The sequence below is a fragment of the Lolium perenne genome, chromosome 2 (genome assembly GCF_019359855.2).
Source record: "Lolium perenne isolate Kyuss_39 chromosome 2, Kyuss_2.0, whole genome shotgun sequence".
Lineage (NCBI taxonomy): Eukaryota > Viridiplantae > Streptophyta > Magnoliopsida > Poales > Poaceae > Lolium > Lolium perenne.
The window spans coordinates 94547399-94558280 of NC_067245.2; the positions used below are offsets into that span (position 1 = coordinate 94547399).

The 10882-nt window shown below is 42.7% G+C and overlaps 1 protein-coding gene across 2 annotated transcripts; it reads right to left on the bottom strand.

Moving 5' to 3' along the window:
* Nucleotides 1-5742: 5742 nt before the first annotated feature.
* Nucleotides 5743-10415, bottom strand: LOC127333289 (glutamate receptor 3.4). Of its 2 annotated transcripts, XM_051359669.2 has the most exons (8): nt 10262-10415; nt 9630-10171; nt 7620-8962; nt 7438-7522; nt 7245-7320; nt 7118-7149; nt 6626-7032; nt 5743-6549 (listed from the first exon to the last, which is right to left on the bottom strand). In XM_051359669.2, exons 2-8 carry the CDS (start codon nt 9916-9918, stop codon nt 6112-6114), a joined length of 2670 nt encoding a protein of 889 aa, XP_051215629.1. In that variant the 5' UTR covers nt 9919-10171; nt 10262-10415; the 3' UTR covers nt 5743-6111. The 2 variants fall into 2 exon arrangements, with proteins under 2 accessions (XP_051215629.1, XP_051215628.1); XM_051359668.2 differs by having other exon boundaries at nt 7245-7522.
* Between the last annotated feature and the right edge of the window lie 467 nt (nt 10416-10882).

Here is a 10882-nt window from a genome sequence, read left to right on the forward strand (position 1 = left end):
TTTCTGAAACCAAAAACAGCAGAACAAAGAATCGGCCCTTCGGCATCTCATCAATAGGTTAGTTCCGGAAAATGCATAAATATGACATAAAGTATGCATAAAACATGTAGATATCATCAATAATGTGACATGGAACATAAGAAATTATCGATACGTCGGAGACGTATCACCCAACCTAGCATCTGCCTAGAACGTGTATTTTGTAGGCCAAGCCTGGCCCGACCCGATGTTCAGGCTCAGTATTCTAGACCGATCCCGGCCCAACCATGCAATCTTGGCTCGGGCCAGCTCGGGATTTTTGGCCGGGCAACCCATGCAAAAAAAGATAGGCCAGGCCAAACAGAAACACTCGATTCAACTGTTTCGCTGGAGCCACCATTGACTCTGTCTCCCCAGAACCATATAAATGACAACACTTGCATGAACTGCTTAGACCATGGTGATGGCGCGAGTTCCCCCGGAGAAAAAGGGGACATGACTATTTGGGTCACCTCCATCCGAAACGTTCCCTTATTTCTACCCCTCCCCTCACCGACGATTTTGAAACTAGTATTTTTACCCTTCGAGCTCTCTTCTCTGGTTAGTGAGCAAGGTAACCAGTGTCGGCAGCGACTATGGCCACTTCTTCAAGCTCTCCACTCCTTCGTCCACCTCCAACAATGATGACTATGTGTAACATAACCATGACTTCCTCCTCCACCTCCATGTAGTCAGGGTAGATCTCTGACCGCTTTAGCTTAGATCTGTCACTATTGTACACTTGTAGGTTACATCTTTGACTGTTCTAGCTTCGATTCGTGGACGTAGAATGTTATATTTGTGATTGTTTACCTAGATTGTGCTATCCTTAGTCATGTAGTACGATCTTGTTCTAGGTTGGCCATGAGCATGGATTGTCTTGTTTTGTCTTGTTGTTCGCTTAAGACTGTGCCATGGTCGTCTTGTATGATCTTGTTCTATGCATGCCATAAGAATGTCCTTTTAGTTTTCTTGTTTGCCTAGATTCTACCATGGTCGTCTTCTATGATCTTGTACTATGTAGGCCTTGAGCATGTCTTGTTTACTTTTCTTGTTTGCCTAGATTCTACCATGGTCGTCTTGTATGATCTTGTTCTATGTAGGCCTTAAGCTTGTCTTGCTCACTTTTCTTGTTTGCATATATTGTACAATGGTACTCTTCTATGATCTTCTTCTTGTGTGATCTTGTTTTACATTGATTGTAGCATTGTTTAACTAGCTTGTACATTGTGGGTCAATGTAGGACTCGTTGTACGACGATTTCCTTGGTCAGGCTCTGGTCCCCTTTGAGGACTCATAGATCCCTTCGTTTGTTGGTGATTCACAGGGTCACTAGGGTGAGAACAATGTGGTAGGTGGGTCGGAGTTTTGACCAGCCTTAGCAAGCACAATGTTGTAGAGCTTTGTGCAAAGCCTTGTGAACAGCGTCGCATTAAAGGTTGCCATAACCCTTGCAAAGGCAAGGAAGGTGTAAGAGGTGCATGATGCTCGTGCAACGAGTAAAGAGCACGCTGTGCAGATGAAGGGAACCATGAAGTGGCTGCCCTTATAGTCCTCCTTCATGCTAGAGAAGATGTGCGAGCTCATCAAAACCGGCATCCGTAGTGACAAATGGTTAAAACATGTCCACCTGCCTGATGTTTCCAAGGCTCTGTTTGAGCATTTTGGAGCCAAGGTGACTTCTACTCAGGTGTACAACCATATGTGGAAGTGGAGGCTAAGGTGGATCCATATTAGCAAGCTCAGAGATTTGAGCGGTTCTCCATGGGATGAGGACATCAGCAACATTATGTTAGAGGTTGACTATTACCAGGGATACATCACGGTTAGCATAGTCTAATTGTGTTGTAGTTGACATTTGATCATCCATGGCCACTTCTAATTGTCTTCCTTCTTTAGGATCAGCCCAAGGATGCCGAGTTCCTCAACAAGACGATCCAGAACTACAATGATATGCACACTATCTTTGTCGGTGGTATCACCACCGACAAGTTTTCCATGGGCTCAAATGAGCCCCTTGGCACGTCTTCACCTCCACCCGAGGAAGCAACTGACAATGCAAACAGTCCAATACCATCATCATCGATGGCCTGGACAAGCCTGCCACCAGCCATGCACCTGGAGGCAATAGGAAGCGGAGTGGGCTGGCTCAGGATGAGCTCCAGGCCTTTAGCAACATGACTGAAGCCGTCAAGTACGTCGCTCAAGCGATTAGGGGCAACAAGCCAATTGACATGCACCCAAACCTCTACAAGGCTGTCATGAGCATTGTTGACTTCTCAGAGGAGGCTCTTGGCCACCTTGTCGACCACAAGGCCCAGTTTACCAACTTTGTTGGCATGGAGGAGAGACATAGGACCCTGTGGCTCAGGACCTACATGTCCAAGCACTACTACAATATGTAGTGCCGTAGTGGTTCTCTAGGCCATGGGGGTGGGGTGGGGATGCATGCTTGCTTGCTGGTGATGGTTGATGATGATGTCGTGATTTATATTTTGGTGGTAGCTAGGGAATTTCAAACTTCTAATGGCATGTATGTATGATGAGGTGGTACATACTAACCCCTCATGTGATGATGACTTTGCGGTGGTAGGAAGAAATCCACTTTTGTTGTGGTGCTAGGTTAACACCTTAGAGACGAGTCTACAGTTCTTGGAAAATCTGGTGGTTGTTCAAGCACTCCCTCCTCAAGGTGGATCTTCAAGCTATGCTTGTTCAAGGTTTGCATGTTCAAGCAATGCCTCATCTATTAAGGAGAAGTTTGCCGAGGTTTTACAAACCAAGTCATGGCCAAAAAAGCCTGCTCTCGTGGCATGATATATCACAGTAAGATTCGACCCCGGTTAGGCTGATTTTTGCCACTAGCATGATTGAGGTAGAGGCATGGTCTACAAAAACACATCCATTACTCTCCTTTCATGCCCATTCTTTTGCCACAAACGTACAAACCATCAATTGAAAATAATGTGTATTTTGAGCTACGCAAGAATGAAAAAACTGTGGATGTGAAAATCTCCAAAAAAATCATATTTTTTCAAAAATGACAAAAGTGTGGATCTAAGTATCACATTTTCAAATCTCCAATTTTTTTTAGATTTTGTCATTTTTGTATAGCCCATAATAAAAATAAGTTCGCCTTGCAATTTGCATGTTTCTAGGATATATCACCAACAAAGTATATAATTTCTTTCATTTGTTTTTGAAAATTGTATATATGTTTTTTATTTTTTTATTATAGGGGCATCACTAGAGCTCATGTGGAGAATTTTTTTTCCTTTAACGGGGTCTTAGCTGGAACGATCATGTGAATCAATCAGAAGGAATATGATCTTTGATCTGGACAAAGCAAGGATTACATCTTTAATTGATGCCCTTGGTTCAGCATAGTACCGCTGCTCTCCATGATAGCTTAAACTACGAAGGATCAAACAGTGTTAGGACAGGTGCAGTTTACGCCGCACAAATCTATTCTGGAGAGTCATACCTACCATCTTGACATGCATGAAGATGTCTTGCTCGCATGAATCAGAGTTAAAAAGAAAATCTGTGTAGGGTTTGGTCTATGAACTGTGCACTAGTAGTTGATGTTGCAACTACCGGGGATCAAACAACTTAACAACGTTGAAGATTGCACACAAGTGTAGGGTGACTCGGACTCATTCTATGTTTGCCTTCTCTCTTTATAGGCTGCATGGTAGGGATACCATTGGTCAAGAGGAGGCCATAATGTATTAGTCAAATTGGATCCTTGAGAGTGGAATAAGCCAAGAACTACCTACTTTTGTTTATGGCTGACAGTTTCAATTGAGATGATATATTCTATCTCCCCTGCAAATCTCACAGAAAGAAGTAATTAAGCTATAGTTAGAAGTGTTATAAGCAACTAACCTTGGATGGCATCTTTCCGTTTTGCAAGAGATAACTGGTTAATTTTCTTGACAGCCCTACCACTTCCGAAAGAGTAGAACAAAAGTAGACAAGTGGAATCGCAAACCACAAACACAAATGATACTTTTCTCCTTTGCCTTCCCTTGAAGCACATCACTACTTATGTCCAGATCATTGCATGAAAAACTATTCGCTCCCCCATAAAGATCACAGCTATATCTACAGATAAAGTGCTCCAACCAATTGAGTGATGGTTTTGTTTGCTGACCATCTCATCATGGAAGTACACCCATCTACAACAAACAACATAAGCACTTCATGATATATATCCCATCATGTTTAACGCCACAACGGAAGTTCGCTTGTAAAAATTAAACTGCGCGGTATTACACACTGCATGATCAGAGGAAAAAAAAAACAGTGAGCCGAGATAGAGACATTCTCATTGCCCACTACAATCACCTCACCATGCACCTCATCAGCACCAACCCAACAAAAAAACAACATGCTAGCTAGCTAGTAGTATGTGATCATGCTCATGCACACATGTAGCTAGCCACTACAGCCCAGTTTTGCTTGTGCAAGTTAGGCACCTACTGCTTGCCATGGGGCACACCCACACCTTGGGAGCATATTAAGCTGAGAAGAGCCAAGTTCACCTTCGATTGCACTTTAATTTCACAAGGACGTCAGGCGCTTCTTCTAATCCTTTCCCGCCACTTGGCTTGTCGCCTCTTAGTTTATTTTGAGGTGGCCGGACATGTGTGTGTCCTGCGACTCCGAGCCTTGACAAGATAAAGATTTTCTTGGATCACCTTGGACACCTCATGATTGACGTATTACCATCTAGATGTAGAGCATGCATGGCGTCTAGCTTTGCTGATGTTATCGTGTAAGAAAAGTCAGAAACAAGGAGACGCCAGGTTACGGCTCTATATGCTGGATTTCTTGGAACATATCAGCGAGGGAAACATCAGCGGTATATTCACTAACTAAAGTTCATCTATATATCGCACAAATTAACATATATCGTTCCCAAAAGTTGTTTCTGTACTAATTTAATGATCACAAAATAAAACAACCAAGCCAGATTAGATGGGCAATCGTCTATTTACAGATACAGTTCATGCTCCGAGAAATTCTGCAAAATTAGTTTTTATTATTTAACTGTGATGTGCAGCTTGAAAGGCGATGGAATTTTTATGCATGATTGAACTGGATTTCTAGGAAATGTATCATTGTAGACCAGATATCCTGTGATTAGATGAATCAGTTTTGTACAAAATGCAACCGAATTGAATCAGTTCCCAACACTTACTAGTAGTATTTGTCTATAGCACATCTGCCTCTCCATGAAATGCATACATCATACCTTACAATCAATCGGAGGTTGTTGCCGGCTCTTTTTCTGTAGGAAAGGGGTACTTATACATGTAACTAATCTTACCCGAATTAAGTTGCTGCTAGTATTAGATTAGGATATCTTGGCAAACAAAGTTAACTGGGACCATCAATCGAGCTAAACAATACTGCGAGATGTGGCCATGCTACCTTCCAATCTTAATAAAAGTCAAAGCCAATTTTTTTCTCAGTTGCCTCGAGTGTCAAGAGAAGGATAGGGCACTGTTCACCCTCAGAAGTAACCAAAGAGAAAACATTTTATGCGAATGCTGCAATTAAAGAACAGAATGTTAATTATGCGCTGTGATGTGAGTCTGCTGAAGTGGGTTGCAATTGCCTATCAGGTGAAAGAGATGGATATGCTATTTCTTCAGCAAAGAGCAGTAGTGAAAGAAAATGCACAACTAGAGTACCAGACAAATACCACACCAAACAAGGATTCGAACTTCTCAACTTATTTGGAGGATGCTTCAGATCATAGCTATAACAAGAAGTTTGAAGAGGTAACTTCAAAACGACAAAAACACAACTTGATAGAAGTTATAGCTGCAACTGAATGGTATTTCTCCCAGAAATTGGTGCCGAAGGAGATTCAGGATTGTTCTTGCTGGGCACGATATGACTTATTAACTAGGTAATTTCAGAGAAATACTCTGAAGCTGCCTCGGCTGCTGCCAGGTTTCAGTCTGAACAAACCGCGCACAAGAAAACCGTGTCATCAGTCCATCACGAACTGAAAACAGCCACTTCAATTGTAGGACAGCGCATTGTGCTGACAATGTTAGTCATGTAGCTAGCTAAGACTTATAGTGGTAATGTAGATTGTTCTTCTGTGCTACCAATCTTTGTCTGCTGAGATACATTAGGCTTTTTCTTGAGAGCATTCTTCACTTCTTCCTCCCTCTTATCGACAAAAGAAATCAATGACTTGATGCTAGTTAACCTTGCTGGTCGGTTTACAATCTCCGGCTCCAGCTCAATCTGGTTATTATACCTGCTGTACTGACAAAATATTCGCCAAAAGAAAATTAAGAGAGCAATGGCACATGCAAGGCCACAGACGACGAAGAGACCCCAGAAGCTTGAGAGGCTTAAGGAGTTAGAGCTAATGTTACTATCATCTGTGTCACATCCTCTCACACTTAACCATTCATCGTGGATCCTTTGGAGGTTGCCATTCTCTGACAGTGTAAGGATTGCTGTTGACAAGTCCTCAGCGAGAGGGGAATCTCTTGGGAAGGCCTGCATCAGATTATGGTACAACAGTAAGATAAAGGACCAAAAATATGTGTTATTTGATCATAAATAATTAACTTACAAATCCCCATCCGCCTTTTGTGAAAACCTGACCAACCGTCTTGAATTTGCAGTACTTTGACAAAAAAATCTCAACGTATGGTAGCTCATCGATTATTGCAGAAACACCACCATTTCCTGACCCTAGCTCTAGCGCTCTAGCATAATCACTTGGGCTGTTCAGTGCCACCAAACGAGAATCGGCGATATTGAGCTCTTCCACAAGATAGTTTCTGGCAAAAGATCCAACTTGGTAACCAATTGGACTTGAACTAGAGATCAAGCTATCAAGACCTTTTATCCCTGATGTTAGTTCCTGAACTGTGAGAAGCGATGTCAAGCTTGCCGTGTAGCTTGAGTTAACAATAAGCACAACAAAGAGCCACACAAGGAGCACAAATCTACCAAGTGCACTAGATGTGTTTTCTCCTGTGTAAAGCAGTGAAAAAAGGGAGGATATGAGAGTGAACTAGGATACCTATTAATATTGATAAGTTTGATATAAAAAACTTACTGTGTGCGAAAAACATGGTGGAAAAACTAAACCTGAAAAGGTGAAGAAACACCATAAAATCAAATAAAAAACAAGAACTTATAATTTACAAGGAGAGAAATGAAACACATATAATACAGGTACGAACCAGCATACTGTCATAATTTGTTGCCTTGGGGTTCCACGGAACTCGGTATTAGTGCGGTGTTCAAGTATCCAAACAACTGCACCCACAAAGAGAAAGAGCATAACTAGAACACACCACATTTGAAAGGTGAATGGTTTCAGAAAAGCCCAAGCATTTGATTCAATCTCCCTTGCTGGAGCTACAATAATGAGACCTGATTCTGTATACGGCTGGGTAAAATCAACAAGTCTTGTTCTATTTGTCACAATAGCAATGTCCCCTATTGCAGCATCGAAGTACTGAGTGGCACAACCAATGAAAACTGAATGAATAAAATATGGTGTAGTAAAGATGCTAGATAGTTTCAGAACTCGGTGGTATGAGAATGTTACTCACATTTTCAGAAACCTTTTGAACAAGGTCACCGTAGCTCGGATTCTTCAAACCATTTCCAAACAAAACAAAATTGTATGCCACAGGGTAAGGCAACAAGCTTATTGCAGATTTGAAAACATCAACTGAAAATCCCTTTACTCCATCAGGTCCATTGTCTTGCATCACAAACTCATTGTAGCTTGTACGAAGAGGTACTCCAATCCTTAGAGGCTTTCCATGATAAGGAAACACCCAACCACGGGGTTTCTCAGCAGTCTGACCAGGCCAGATGACACCATGAAGCTGAGCATTGCTGGTTGAGGAGTCCCGTGGTGCTGAATGCAAGTTTTCTGGAGCAGCAACCGACAGACCAGAAAAGTTTGACCAATAGCCAATGGTTCTTAAACCTGTACCAGCTACATTCAGGATATCATAAGCCGGATGGATCAAATTCCTGTCCAAAGTAAATTGTACTTGGCCAGAAACTCCTGTGAAATTTGCCTGCCACACTTTCTCCAGTAATTTATCTCCGTTGTTAAAAATTCTCAGAGAATCTAACTGTAGGTTACTTCCCTTTACAGCCTGCAAATTTTGGTTCACAGAAAAAGATACCTCATTCCCTGCAGTCAGGAACCGCTCAACAGCATGAGCAACTAACCATACAGAGTCATAAGCATGCGCACTGTAAGAACTCAAGCTCGTACTGTTTGCTTTTCTAGTCAGACCGTTCAGTTTGCTAAGCAAGGAATGCTGAATGCCAGAGTCAGCAACATGTTGCCGAAGCATAATAACCCCCTGAGTATTTTCCATCGCATCAGAATTGGCATGCACAGATGAATCTATAGCTGCAGAAAGCCAGTCTGTTGCAATCCACACATAGCTGCTACTCATCATCCCCAAAGATTTGGCAGCGGAGAAAACATTCAGACCAGAGTCAGGGTTGACATGGACAATATAGACACGTGACTCCATTTCATTCACTTGCATCAAGATATCCTGGATTGCAGTCCTTCCAGCACCAGGTGGCAACTTTGCTTTGTACGTTATCTTGGACATCTTTTTTGCAAGGGCATCACCTAATGCTGTGATGCCACCTCTACCATAGTCATCGTCAACATAGATTGCGATGACTTCTCTCCATCGGTAATGACTGATGATAGTAGCCACAGCAGCCATTTGGTAGTAATCACTTAGTGTGGTCCTCACAAAGTAAGGGTATTCAAGGGAAGAAAGGGTAGGATCAGAGGCTGCAAAAGAAATAAGTGGCACATGGAGTTCATTAACAGCATGGGAAACGACATGAGCAATTGCTGACGATTGTGGACCTAGTACAGCAATGACATCCTTGGCGAGAAGCTGCAATGCTGCACATGTAGAATGTTGTCAAACTCTTGAAAGATTTCTATGAGGGGTAAATACATCTTAGGTTCGCTTATAATTTAAAAAGCATAAGCAATTTGAGGAAAATTATAATGAGAAAAGGCAGTCCACTTCAACAACCATTATGTATGATTTGCAGAAGAACAAATATTCAGTATGACTCAAATTTGCGCACATGTGATGATATCATGGAAGTAGAACTAATTTATGATGGCTTTTGAACTTCGAAGCCAAAAATTATCTGTACCTGAATGTGATTACTGTGTATGGCACTGGAGCTAATAGGCAAGTACTGTTTGGCTACGAAGAATTAGTTCAAAGAAGCATAAACACGTGCAAGCCAAAACAAAGTTTTCTCTGCGTTGTAGCTCTCAATTCAGGCAATCAGTTAGAGGTGAATAACATCTAATTCAGGAAAGGATGCTTTTTGGGCAAGCTGATTAAAATGGAAAATTATTAATTCCATACCTTCGATCAAATACCAGACAACTCCAAATAACTAACCAAATGTTATCTTATGTCTAGTAGTTAATAAGGAGAGAAACATATGTCATACCTGGATGCTAAACAAAGGGCTAAGCTAATTAACATATATAGACTCAAGATAGCTTCTTCAAAAGAAAAGTTGATGGAAAAGAAGTCAGTACAAACCTTCAATGGTTCCAACAAAGCCACTGCAATTAGTGTCCTGCATAAGAACAGTCAGTTTTGTTCCGGAGAGTACACCTGGGTCAGCATTGACATCCGCAACAGCGAGCTTGATAGCCGGCTTCACTGCCCTCCCGATAACCGAATCAAATGTGAAGAGGGCACCGATGCGCACCTCAGTCGGCCTCGAGATGCCACCATTGGTGCTATTCTGGCTATCGGCTATGGCTCCACCGGAAATAATGCAAACATAGAGAAGGATGGCATAAACTAGAGCAGAGGCCATCCCCATCCCCGCCAAGCAAGAAAGCACAGGTGGTTTCTTGACCTCTAGTAGAAGCTAACACGAATGCTGTGTTCTCGATCTAGACGACCATTGTTCATCAGCAGAAGGAATTTAGGGGCAGAGATCGCATTTAGAAACCAGGAGAACAGGCGGAAGCACTTGAGTGATGGAAATGAGCTGGGCTCTGCCGGGGTGGCCGCCTACCAGCTGTTTGACGAAATGCTCAGCAGGACGAAATGGCGGCGCGGCTCACCTGCAGCTGCAAAGAAGAACGCGCCATCATTGGATCGCCCAACGAGCTAATCGATTTGCTTGTCACAAGAAAAGATTAGGATTGTCCGGCGCTTACCAACGGCTCGCTCGGAACTCGGAAGTCAAAGCGGCAGGAAGCGAGCTCAGCTGAGAAGGCGTCGAGACCCCGTTTGGCTGGTACGCTGGAACCCGAGAAGGGGTTTCTCGATTTGGGAGAGATATTTGTAGCCATTCTACTGGCCAATGTCTGAAGATGGCAGTGACCGCGATGCGATTGAGAGAGGATCGGGGCCTCGTGGGGGATAAAGCGGCTTTTTCTGCCCTCCGCGATTGGATTCCTTTCAGCAATAAAGAAGGAAATGTTGAGCACCCAAAACTTTGTGTCACAAAAACGTCAAGCTCTGCTTTTACATGCAACAAAATTCAATTCGTACAATCAGCCACTAAGAGTGTCTCCATCGGTGTCCCCAAATAGGCGCCGACAGGAACGCCGGTACTGTCATATGGGGGCAGCACATCCTCTATTTGAAGGGTGTTGTTTCCACACCGATACCCTCGAACAGGCTGCCCTGATAAAAAAATAAGATAAACCAAACCAAACATTTACTTGTAGTTTCACTTTCATGTCATTCAGGGTCAAGGAATGAATGCTGATTTAGGGCAAATCCGAGTAAAATATTATTCACTCCTCAATCTCGGATAACATGTGAAATCTGCT